We start from the raw sequence: 12139 nt of genomic DNA, 5'->3' as shown, positions 1-12139 counted from the left end.
CTAACATTACAAACTTCACAAATATCATATAGTATAGCGCGAATCATTTTTAAATATAATTCACCGTAAGTGCGACCACTCATGAGGCTATAAAGAATTTTAAATTGCTAGGAATTAAAGAAAGCCTCTGCAGGATTTATTTTATAGAAAAGGCGATTCGCTTTAACACGCGCAATCTTTTTAAATTCATCATTTAGTTGTTGAAAGATGTGGTTGCGGTTACGGGCACTCTTCGTATTGGTTTGTTGGGAGCAAAATTGATAGACAAAATTGTCCCAACAGCTTAACTCTTTTTTGCATGAAAGTTCGCTTTTTCATTAAAAAAAAAGAAGCCGCAGTGACCAGGTATCCAAACAACGTGACAGTTATTCATTTGAAATGCATGTAACATCCTGTGTATATCAAACACATACCGATTATCTGTTTCTCTTTTATTTATTATAGTTACCCCAATAGCATGTCTGATGGCAAACAATTCAATAAAAGTTGAGGAAAGTTACTCTGCCACTTTGTACTATTTTAAATAGATGCTTCACTACCAGGAAGATAGATCCATTATATCCAACGGAATCGTCAGTGACATATATATCATAGCCGTTGTTGTTGTAATAAATAAGAGACTTTTCTTGACATAAGATCCTCACACAAGAGAGATTGACATTTTGCGCCGAGGCTGAGATCGATTTATTGGTAACAAAATTCCAGAGAGGGATGGAATTTATGTTGACCTTAATTAACTGCTTAGCAGCACAAAAGAATAGCTCTTCCGGAAACGGGCTATTCATCAGAAATTACATTGAGAATATGTTGAAGAGTTTGGGGGATCAGTCCAGTAGAACGCTTTAACGTTCTATTTTCAAATGTTTCTCAATATATTTTGGAAAATTACAAGATGTAGAATGAGAAAATTCAACCTTGGACGTGACTAAAGCTTTCTACACAGTCAAAGCTTTTTTTGGAGGTATGCCTGACTGATTATCAGTCATGGATTTAATGATACTACATCCAGACTGACAGTCTTTGAAGGCTTTCTTAGAATGTCCACGAAGAGTTAGGCTGTCATTTAAAATTCTACCAAGAAATCGAGGAGATTTCACCTGATCAACTTTAATTCCTTTGATATAGAGACTGATTTCACGTTTAGAATCTTTGGCAAAATAAATAGTATTTGTTCTATATAAATAAGATCGGCACATGCATCGAATAAAAGGTCAACTTTTGTCGAGAGACTGTTCACGGCCACCGTATAATTAAGAAATCATCTGCATATTGAGTTTTGTCATTTTGAAAATCATGCAAAGTGGTTGTATATAGATTGAAGAGTATAGGGCTTAAGCAACTGTCTTATGGAATACAACCGTATACTTCAACTTTGTCTGCACCCATTACAAACACACGCTTAGATAAAAAGTTTAGTGTCCACCGACATATTTGAAGGGGAATTGGAAAGTTTGAAAAAGTTGAGAAGAAGTTTGGAAAGTTTACCAAGTCCAATCAAGTTCACGCAATCATAGGCTTTGCTGATTTCCACGGAATAACCATTCTAACAACTTTTTTTAAACTAGCTGTGAGAAAATATAGTTCCTTAACGCAGATATGCGCAGATTAGCGTTTTTAATACGCCTAAGAACGAGCTGGAATAATGTTCCCAGTTTTCAAGAAATCCATTAGTCCCTCCTTGACCTCCTTTATTTGCTTTCGGAATGGGAATGATTTGGATATACCGCAAATCTAAGCGTATAAAGTTAATAGATCCACATTTTTTAATTGCATGCAATGGCAAAGAATTGCGAAGAACGCAAATTCATGTTCGCAATCATTGGCTGATGAGATCTCGTTAAAGATGGCTTAGGGGGTGAACTGTTCGGGCAAGACTTGTTTAAAGTGGTGAACTATAGAAACAGGCTTATGTTGTGTTTAGCTGTAATCCCACGAACAGTTCCAAAGATCCGGATCCGGAAAACTATCTAATCTATATATACTTACAAGCTTACAAAGTTGCCAACAAAATTATTATAGAATAATTTTTCACTCGAAAATGAATTCAGTAAAGATTTATATCAATTATTAATGTTTTTTGTTTTAATTTATTTTCGAAAAAAAATTTTATTTTTTAATAACCCAGAAAAGCCACGTCAGAAAAGATTTTTTAGCTGCCGTTTGTTAAATGTTGTTTCAAATGTTGATTGTGAAGGAAAACGTTTGCCGTCGTTGTGTGCTAATACTTTGGGCGTTTGGCTTGCAATCAAACAAGTTCAATCAAACAGGTTTAATCCCTGGTGTAGCATACCGTAAATTGTACTTGTAATTATCTGTGTAGATATTATCAAAATGATTTTTAATAAGAAAATCAGGAGGGTAATCAGGTATGAAAAATTTGGCTTTGGCGTTGGATTTAGCTGTTCGGCAAAAACGCCTAAACTCTCGTTCGTTCACTACGTGGTTTTATCGCTGGGAATGTTAGAAGAAAGTCGACAGAACCCACATCGTCGAATTAGGTCGAGCCTAAAATATCATAAGTCACTTCACCTAATATAATTCTTCACATGCCCTCGTTGTTAAAAATCGAAGCTTACAAATTGTGTTCCCATATAAAAGTCTAATTTTGATAAGAATCCTGATATGAAGAAAAGTTTGAAAAATATATATACGTGCTGTGCTCTGCTGTCCTGTGCTGCAAACTAACCGTAGGAAATTTATTTGGCAAACTACTACCATTTTGTTTAACTTTTCGTCACAAAACCTTAAAATTTAGATTGTTTTTCTATGTAAACGCTTATCTCTTGTAAGAGCATTAATAGATGAGAGAACTCAAATGTTGGTTCCATTTCATTTATATTTTGCGCATTCTTTTAGTGTATCAGAACATTATTTTTCACAGACTTTTGTGAGGAAACTTTAAATTTGCAAATTTTCTCTTTTCCGATAAAGACTTTCAACACAAGTGTTTTAAAAGGACCTTACATTACCTACTTAATATTATATTCTCAGAATTTCACTTTTTTTTTTTTTGTATCGATTTATAGCTGTTTGCGCCTAGACAATGTGATTCTTTAAACAAAACCTAATTATCCTTTGATTTTACATTCAGCATATCCGATATGGCCGAAAAGCCGCGTTCCGCAAGATGCAATAAAGCAAAATACGGGGACAAAGCATGTCAGTGTATCAAATTTCACTAAAATATGTGACGAATGTTTATTGCTGCAGAGCGATATATTTTCATTAAAATCGAGCCCACTAGAGCACAACGTACATGGGAAGAGATCTGACAGACAGGCGGACAGATGTGTTTAAGCCGATTGAGAAAATAAAGCCCTGCCTTATGTTGAGTACTGTGTATTTAAACAAATCTCACTTTCACATTTAAAAAAACAGTGTATTTTCAATTTTAAAAAGGGTAAAAAATTAGTAGTTTCAAGTACTAAGACAAATATTGGGTTTGATTTTTTCTCAAATTCTCAACCTATTAATTAGAATTATCTATCGGATTAGAAAATTATACCCTATAAGATTTTGTTTAAAACACTCAATTTACTTTTTTTTAATATAATAGTAACTAAAAAAATGCTTGAAACACATATTCTTCCTGCTGCATACGTCTCAACAAACAGCAATGTTTACCTATGTAGACGGGTTACAATTGGTGACCTTGAGGGGATTGCACACACGTTCACAACTGTCGAGCAAATTGTTTGATCGATCATATCCGAAGCCCTTGGGTATGAAAACTTGCTCAAAGGCAAATTGGTAATCGTCTTCATGGGATAAGTCCGCGCGACAAAATGATGAATCGTTAGGTAACGTAAATTCTAAGGTGCCTCTCATGAAATTGTAACATTTAGCCGAAACAGAAAAAAAATGCTGAGCCAGTCTTTTTTGTTCTTCGGTAAACTTTTTGCTTTTAGCACCACATATCATTTTCGAAAAGGCGAAAGCTACTTTGCTGGTGTCCGGTTCAATAATAAAGGACGAATTTTCCAGTTTTTGAAGTTTGGTTTTTAACGCGGAAATAGTGCTCTTTAATTGGATGATTTCCTGATTTTTAAGCGCTATTTCCGCTAACCATTTATTTTCCTCTTGTCCGCGCTCCCGATCCCGATTGGTTGCACAAACTCCTGGCCCGTTTTGCTTTCTTTCCAAAATTTCTGTTTTTTCGTACGTAGTACAGTTTACTGAATTTTCATCAATCTCCTCGTCTCGCCAAGTTTGTTCAGATGAATTAAAAGCAGAGGCCGTGAAAGAGTTTTGACTATTTTCCGATTCTTCTTTATTTATACCAGCACCGACGTTTTTCAGCTTAACTGAATCGTCGTCATTAGTAAATAAATTTTTGCAAGGAACGGCTCCTTTTGCAAGCCTGTTTGTCTTAATATCGCTTTCGTTAAAGTGATTCCAACACAAAAACATGTGTTTTAATCTGTCATCTAATTTACATAGATTTAACCAAGTTTTCCTTTTCTCCCCTCCTGCTGGAATTCTGAAGAATCTATTTTCCGCATCGGATCTGCAATTGTCAATGGCGCACCTTCTTTTCTTCATTGAAGCCGAAATGGTATTTTGGTGAACGGCTTTTTGATAATCACCTGAAGAGAAAAATGATTAAATATAGACATGTACTCGTTCAAAAAAGGAAGGAAGTCTGGTCCCTCAACCACCCGAAATTGATGATTATTGAACGTTTTCATAACGCGTCGTATTTATTCATTTAATTGTTGTCGAACTCGGTAGTCGTTCGTTCACTAACATAACTAAACTTTGCATCGAAAACGTCGGAAAGTATGAAATAGCCAAATTCGTTCAAGGTGGTGATGGTTTTGTGAGTCCGTCGTACTCATGCAAAGGTTTTCCAAATGTTTTGTAGAGCAATCTGAAGGGAAAATTTTGCCACGTTATCTCATGGTCTTCGTTTAACGAGGTTTAAATAGTAATATTACGGAAACGCAGAGTGTGATTTTTTACACATTCAAAATGAACTAATCCCAAAAAAGGTGAAAGTGTAGTACTAAGACTTCTCAAACAACTTAATATTGTGTGTACAGGCATCTCTCGTATAACACGCTAGCTGTCAAACGCGGTTTCAATATAGTACGGCAAAAAATTTGTGATTATAACGTGGTTTTGATATAATAATAATGGAATGTGTATTCTGCTAGATTTTCAAACCAACTTCATGAAAATGAATTAAATACTTGAATTAATAATTCATTTGCTAACAGCCGTTTACAAGTTTCTTTTGCCGCAGTTTTATTCCAAATGCTTGTGAAATCTGGGTGGTTTATTTACCGTATTTGTGGAATCTGGGCGGTTTATATAAACTAGTGCTTTATGTGAAATTCAAAGCAAAAGTAATCATTTAATAATTCTTTTATATATATTTTATTTTTATATACATTTATTTAATACAAAATGAATATAATTTTTCTAATTTGTATAATCACTATCTTCGTTGAATATTTTTTTCAAATAAAAAACCTTTTACTTATTTGTATTTTCGGAATGAAATTTAAGGTATGATAAAGGACTTGGACACTTTAGGACTTGGTTTCGATATAACACGGTAAATATTGCCACGATTTATATTATTTCAAAGTCTGGTGTAAGAGGGTTTCAATATGATATATAATATTGAAATAGATTTCCATGCAACACATTACACTATGTTTGGAACTATATTATATCTCAATTTAAATTATATTATTCCAAAATAAATAAAAAATAAATTTTCATATAACACGCTTTCGATATAGCGCGATATGAATTAACCGTGTTGTACGAAGGATGCCTGTATTTATTTATATAAATGAAACACAAATCTTTTAATTGCGTGCCTTTGGATATTTACCAAGATGTAAAGTGGGTACTACACGCCTCCGCAAACGTTTACCAGCGTATTTCGTTTCAAAGTGACGACTACACACCCTAGTCGCAGTGTTTAGATCTTTGGCCTGCACACCGATATTTTCCAGCCATTTTAATCTCGTTGGTTTGTCTGGAGGAAAGTCAAACATGGTTACTTTGTCACCTGAGGTCGATTTCACGTTGCAGCCTTGTACTATGCAGTATTTCATATTTCAGAAGGATCTGCAATACGGTAAGCTTAAGTTTTTTAACAATATACTTTTTTTATGACAGATTAAGATTATCTTTATTTGTTTACATATGGTTTAAATACGATAATTGGGAAACAATCTTTCATATAATATGCAAGAGATTGTTGTTTGATAATGTAAAAGGTAATACAGGGCTGTTAAATTAAATGCAAGAGTTTTCGTTTTCTGAATTTATGAGATTTAAGAGTATTTGTTGATGTGCAATTAATTATCAATACGTTTAGCAACCATAACTGAAATGCGCACGTATTATTTATTAGAATTGGAAATATTAAAAACAAGCCTTTAAAAAAATTGCACGAAAATATATGATGTCCTCGCAGCTCCTTCGCGTTAGGAACAAAAGAATGCGGATATCATATCTGCGGTGTTTGTGTTTCAAGACGGCCAGTAATTAAAAATTGTAAATAATTTATTTTTTGGTAAGCTCTGTTGTCTCAGCTTGTAATTTTGTTTGTAAATTAATTCAAGAACTATTATTTCAGAAAGAATTATTTCTTAAAAAGGAATCATTTCTAGATCGTGTTTCAAAAATGCAAACTATCGCATGCAAGGGAAAGACTAGTGATTATAAGTGGAATCGTTTGTCGAAATTATTCAAATCAATTTCAAACTCAACGCCGTTTCATTTCACTTTGCTTTTCGGATATGCGGAAATTTTTTAAGCTATTCATGAATTAAGTATACGTACCGCCCAGAAGTGAGATACCCAAAATTAACAAAAATTCTTATTATTCATCTTTTTAAGAATCTCTTTTGATAATAATAAAAGAAATAGAATTGTGTATAGTAAATGATTTGCACAGGTGAATAAACCGTTGTTTTCTTGAACTTTATAAAAAAATATTGCAACACTTTTGTGCATGTTATTCCTAAGGATAACGTCCTTTTATATAGTTTGCGTAGACGTTTGCAATATTTGTGATGAAACAGACGATAGTAATAGTGATGAATGGTTTAAGTAAGTGGAACTGGCGGAAACTTAGACATTTGCTTCAATTGGACAGTAAATGTTTCGTGTAGCCGCATATAAATAAGTCATTTAGTGGAGGATATTGAAATAAACGCTATTTCATTAATTTCGTTTTCATAAGGTACATAGTAATATTTGGTGATAATAATGAATATAATAAATAAAACAATTTATTTCTTACCTTTCTATGGAAATATAGACTAAATTAACTATCTTATAAGCATTTTTTTATATAATGAAGCCGCATAGCCCAATATTCATATATTATAGACCTAACATAATGGGCATAACACATGTGTAGGCTACATAATATGCTAAAACTATTTAATGTCTTGACTTTAGTGTTGAATTAAAGTACTAAAATGTGTTTATAAATACATAGTGCCCTTACAATCCAAGTCAACATATTTCTACTTTTAACTATTATGCAAGCGTGGCGATAAGACACTAACACATAAATATTTCGAACTACACTGAACCCATCTCGTTCTCTTTATTGCGATTGAATACAAAATTATCTAAGTTATTGTTCGATTGTTCATAATCTGAATCTTTGGGAATGAAAACCTGTTCAAAGATGATATCATCGCTGTCAGCGCTCTTGGGCAATACGGAGCACCAATTATCAACTGACGATTTGTGAGGTAAATTAAATTTTAAGGTACTCCTCATAAAGTTGTAGCATTTGCTCGAAATAGAGAAGATATTCTGAGCAAGTATTTTTTCATCTTTGCCGAACTTCTTTTTTCGCCCACCGCATATCATTTTTGAAAAAGCGATCGCCTCCTCGCTAGTGTTTGCGTTAGCAATGAATGACGAATTTTCCAAATTTTGAAACCGCTGCTTTAGAACGGAAATTATGTCTTTCAATTGAATAATTTCCTCATTCTGACGGATTATTTCTGCTAATAGTTTTCTTTCTTTCTGCAAAAAATTACGGTGACAGCCATTTGGACACACTTCTACCTCGCTTGTGTAGTCCTCCGAGTCTTCTGTTTTGTACACAGCGCGCGAAATTGTCAATTTATCTTTTATAAATCGTTCAGATAAACTGGAGTTTGTAACAGATTCGTTTTCATTGGTCTCCGTATCCTCTCCGATTGTATCAGCATTCACTTTTTCAGTTTTACCTATTAGACTATCATTGAGAAATAAATTTCTTGAAGGGACTGCGCCTTTTAACAGTTTTCGTTTGCCGATGGCGTTTTCATTAAAATGATTAGCACATATATACAAATATTTTTTGGTACTGTTATCTAGTTTACATAAACTCAACCAGGTTCTCCTTTCCTCTCCTTTTGGTGGAACTTTAAAAAACCTCTGCTCGTAGCCGGAATTGCAATTTTTAATACAGCAATTCCTCCGTTTCCATTGGAAAGGAACTGTATTGCGATGAAGGGCTCTATGCTCGTGACCTAGTAGAGAAAAACAAATATACATTTTGCCTAAATAACATAGAGGCATAATTTTTTATCTGTCGGAATCGTCATGACATTTACTCACATATACCACACCATTTTGATGATCACGAATCGCTGAGATTTTGATAATGTATTGCGTTTCCCTTTCATTCTCTTCTTTTAAACTCATCAAAACATTCAGCCAAATAACTTACGTGTTTTTAAAAAAAAAAAAAGCTAAAACTATAAAACGTCATATCAAAAATGTGAACGACCTTATTAATTCCGTAGTGAACTGGCACTACCTGTTGCTAAAAGGTTTCACGATTTTTCCGACGATTCCTTATAAGTATTTTGTTTTGTCTTAAAATACTTACCAAGGCACAACGTGGGTATCACACGAGGTTTTAAACGTCTAAAACCGAGATATCCACTCTCAAAATGCCGACTGCAAACTTTAGACATGGATTTTAATTCTTCTGGTTGCAAGCCAATATTCTCTAGCCATTTTATTCTCGTTAATTTGTCCTGGGGAAACTTGTATAGGCGGATGTTGTCATCCGCACTGCTTTTTCCACAGCAACCAAAAACGACACAATTCGTCATTTCTCATAAACACTTTCGCTGGAAATGGTGAAAATTTAAAAAATATGCTTTAAATACACTTCTATACAATGGTTTTTTTGCTTTTTTTATATACTGTATTTTTTTTTGCATACTTGGATTGCCATTGATTGCTCAGGAGACCAATACGTCCAAATTATTTAAGAGTGATTGTTTTTTGCCCTAGTTTTGTTACTTTTATTTTTGTTTTGGTTATAACTAAAGGAAAAATTCAGATTCTATTAGGTTTCACATTGTTTACATATGCTTGCAACTTACGATATCTGTCCTCCTATAATATACGAAATATTGCCATTAGAAAAATACGCTAACACGGGGTTGTTAAATTAAAGAGAGCTATTTATTTGAAGATACTCAGCGACGGCCATGCATATATAACTTTCTTTTGAATTCGCTATAACGACCTTTGATTTGTAAACAATTTCATATGTTTTCTTTTGAATTCGATATACCGACCTTTGATTTGTAAACACTTTCATATGTTTAGCTTTTTTGGGTCGGTTTAACAGCCTAACCAAAAATTTTAAAAATCTCAAACGGATCCGGAAATCGGTTAAAAATATTTAAAAGAGTCTGTGATGAAATCAAAAAATTTCATATCGATTTAGTTAACATAACACAATAAAACACGTTCGTGAATTCGTCACTGCAAATACATAAGGCAAGGGCCGCAGAGTCGTTGAAATGCCTCAGAAGAATCGCTAACGTGCTGCTATTTTGCTATCTTTATATATATATTTTTCCAAAATGTTTTTTAGGCTTGAATATATACTTAATAACTTCCGCGCATATTATTATTCTAGTGCTTTTCTTTTCACCTCAAATCAAATGCAAGAAAACGCTTCTTTTTAAGCTATTACCGTTGGTTGTCACTTTAAAATAAATTAATTTAAATTCAATTGAAGTTTAATTCATTAATTAATAAAAATAATTATTAAAGGCAATTTCATTATACAATAATTAACATTACTATAATTAATAATGCCTATGCAGTCACTTTCGACACAATTATCAAGAACAGTAAAGTCAGAGATGTAAATAACATAACGTAAAAACATCGTATAATATAAAGCATAAAGATTTAGATATGATCATAAATTATATATTATAAAACGCCTCACAGCATTCACAATGAGCATTCTTGATGATGTAAAGTATTTCAGGTAGGATTAGATCCACTGTCCGTGAATTTTCTCATATAAACATCTTGGTCTTCACGTCCGCATAGTGGAGAGAAAGCAGTTTCGAAAAGTTTTATCATGCCGATATATAACCTTATGATCCACAATCAAGAAACGGTTGCTACACCCAGAGTTGGATTTCAGAAAGTGATCTTTTAATGTTTGAGATTCAACTTCATACACTATCGAACTCCTTCTAATGTCTATTTCGTGCAGATTCTTCCGAAGCATCTTAGGACGAAGACTAACATCCAATTTCTTATTAAAGTAAAGTCGTTTCATGTGTCTAATAACATTATGAACTCTATTCCTGTACTCAAAGGAAAACCTCTCAATTATCTCAATCCGCATAAGGGGAACTTTTTCAAATTTTGCAAGCCCCATTACGAAGCCTAATGGTCTCCTGTAACTGAAACACGTGCGTTTATAACTATCACAATTGATGCCTATGTCGATAACAAGAACCAACCTCTCATGATCAGATCCCATTAAGAGGAAATTGGTCATAGTGAGCGACTAACGAACTGTCAGCAACACTAGGTCCGGAGTCCATCAATTTCAACTCGACGGGAAGAGTATCGTTATATTTTCGCAGAATATCGAGAACTCATCTAACATCTGAAAAACATCATCCAACAATTGGACCTTTGTGGTATGCATACACACATGACCACACATTTTGAGTTATGGCCATTGATTTCGATACCAAGATATTCAACCACTCTCTCATAATGCCGAAGGTAATGGCATCGCCTCCTGCCATGGCGGACAACATTGTAAACACTAATTTCACAAAACTTGTTGCCGACGTGCGACTTAAACCACGTTTTAGTTGTACAAACAATATCAAATAGCAAGGAATACAAATAATTAAAATAGTCAATCTTGCTAATTGAAGCTATGTGCATTAAAATGACATAACTGAGATTTTTTATCTGTTCCGCTAACAATTTTCAAGGCTATCTTCATGCTAACACCGCAAGCATGTAAATGTTGCTCACGCATCATAATCAATGTTTTTCGTAACTAAGTTTAATTTATGTAAATAGGTAGGGCAAGTCCTTATCAACGCTGAATGCTCAATATTAAGTCCAAGCTAAGCTTTTAATTCATCCTCGTTTCATTCACATATACATTATGAGGTTCGCTTTTACATTCCAGTGACTTATGGGTACCTAGACACTTTCAGCCTTCATAGAGGCGCCATCTTTTCCAAACGATACAAGCCGATACACCTCTTGGTCGGAATATTCCTGAAAGTTTTGGAATCCGTCTCAATGATGACACTGTTACAGGTCTTAATATTTGGTTTAACCTCATAGTTCCTACTAAACCTTTCTATGCTTTAAAATGCGATTTTGATCGGGCATTTTAGTCACAATCTTATCATTTTCGTACTTATAGCTAACGTTGGATACCTTTATCCTTGGACATATTTTTTTTGGGCATTTGCATCTCATACTCTTTCGGTACTGATTTGCCAATCGGCTACTTCGCTCGCACTCGCACGTCCTCAGCATCACAATCAGTCGCTACAATGTCATTCTTACGCGGCCGCGTTTGTTATTTACAACGTCTTGGGATGCACATTTTCCGCTCCTCTAACTAATTTTTCGTTTGACAATAAGAGACAAAGGCGCCTTAATTATGGGCACTTTGGGCTTAACCACACTCGCAAGTGATAGTCGTTTAGCCTTCAGTCTGCTTTTGGCAAAGCGAAATCATCTTTCAAATCATCTGAAGAAATTTCCAATGAAATTGTGAATATTGTATCACACCGAACTGTTCGTCGACGATTATTAGATGCCAATCTAGCGGGAAGTATAGCTCGGAAAATCCCTTTGTTCA

General features: G+C 34.1%; 1 protein-coding gene across 1 annotated transcript; it reads right to left on the bottom strand.

The window, feature by feature from the left end:
* Positions 1-2423: 2423 nt before the first annotated feature.
* LOC119631240 lies at positions 2424-9394 on the bottom strand. The gene is made up of 5 exons (XM_038027392.1): positions 9206-9394; positions 8864-9110; positions 7559-8501; positions 5846-6072; positions 2424-4586 (listed from the first exon to the last, which is right to left on the bottom strand). Exons 2-5 carry the CDS (start codon positions 9090-9092, stop codon positions 3625-3627), a joined length of 2361 nt encoding a protein of 786 aa, XP_037883320.1. The 5' UTR covers positions 9093-9110; positions 9206-9394; the 3' UTR covers positions 2424-3624.
* Positions 9395-12139: the final 2745 nt, after the last annotated feature.

The sequence above is a fragment of the Glossina fuscipes genome, unplaced genomic scaffold (assembly GCF_014805625.2).
Source record: "Glossina fuscipes isolate IAEA_lab_2018 unplaced genomic scaffold, Yale_Gfus_2 0, whole genome shotgun sequence".
Taxonomy (NCBI): Eukaryota; Metazoa; Arthropoda; class Insecta; order Diptera; family Glossinidae; genus Glossina; species Glossina fuscipes.
Note: the sequence above shows the minus strand (reverse complement) of the source record. Positions and strands in the feature narration are given on the sequence as shown.

What these genes read in the sequence shown, in the direction of transcription:
- LOC119631240 (XM_038027392.1), bottom strand. Translation starts at nt 9,092, where the DNA reads ATGACGAATTGTGTCGTTTTTGGTTGCTGTGGAAAAAGCAGTGCGGAT. An exon ending in GATACCCACGTTGTGCCTTG is followed by an intron (nt 8,502 to 8,863) that starts GTAAGTATTTTA and finishes TTTCTCTACTAG; the next exon opens with GTCACGAGCATAGAGCCCTT. An exon ending in GAGAACGAGATGGGTTCAGT is followed by an intron (nt 6,073 to 7,558) that starts GTAGTTCGAAAT and finishes ATCCTTCTGAAA; the next exon opens with TATGAAATACTGCATAGTAC.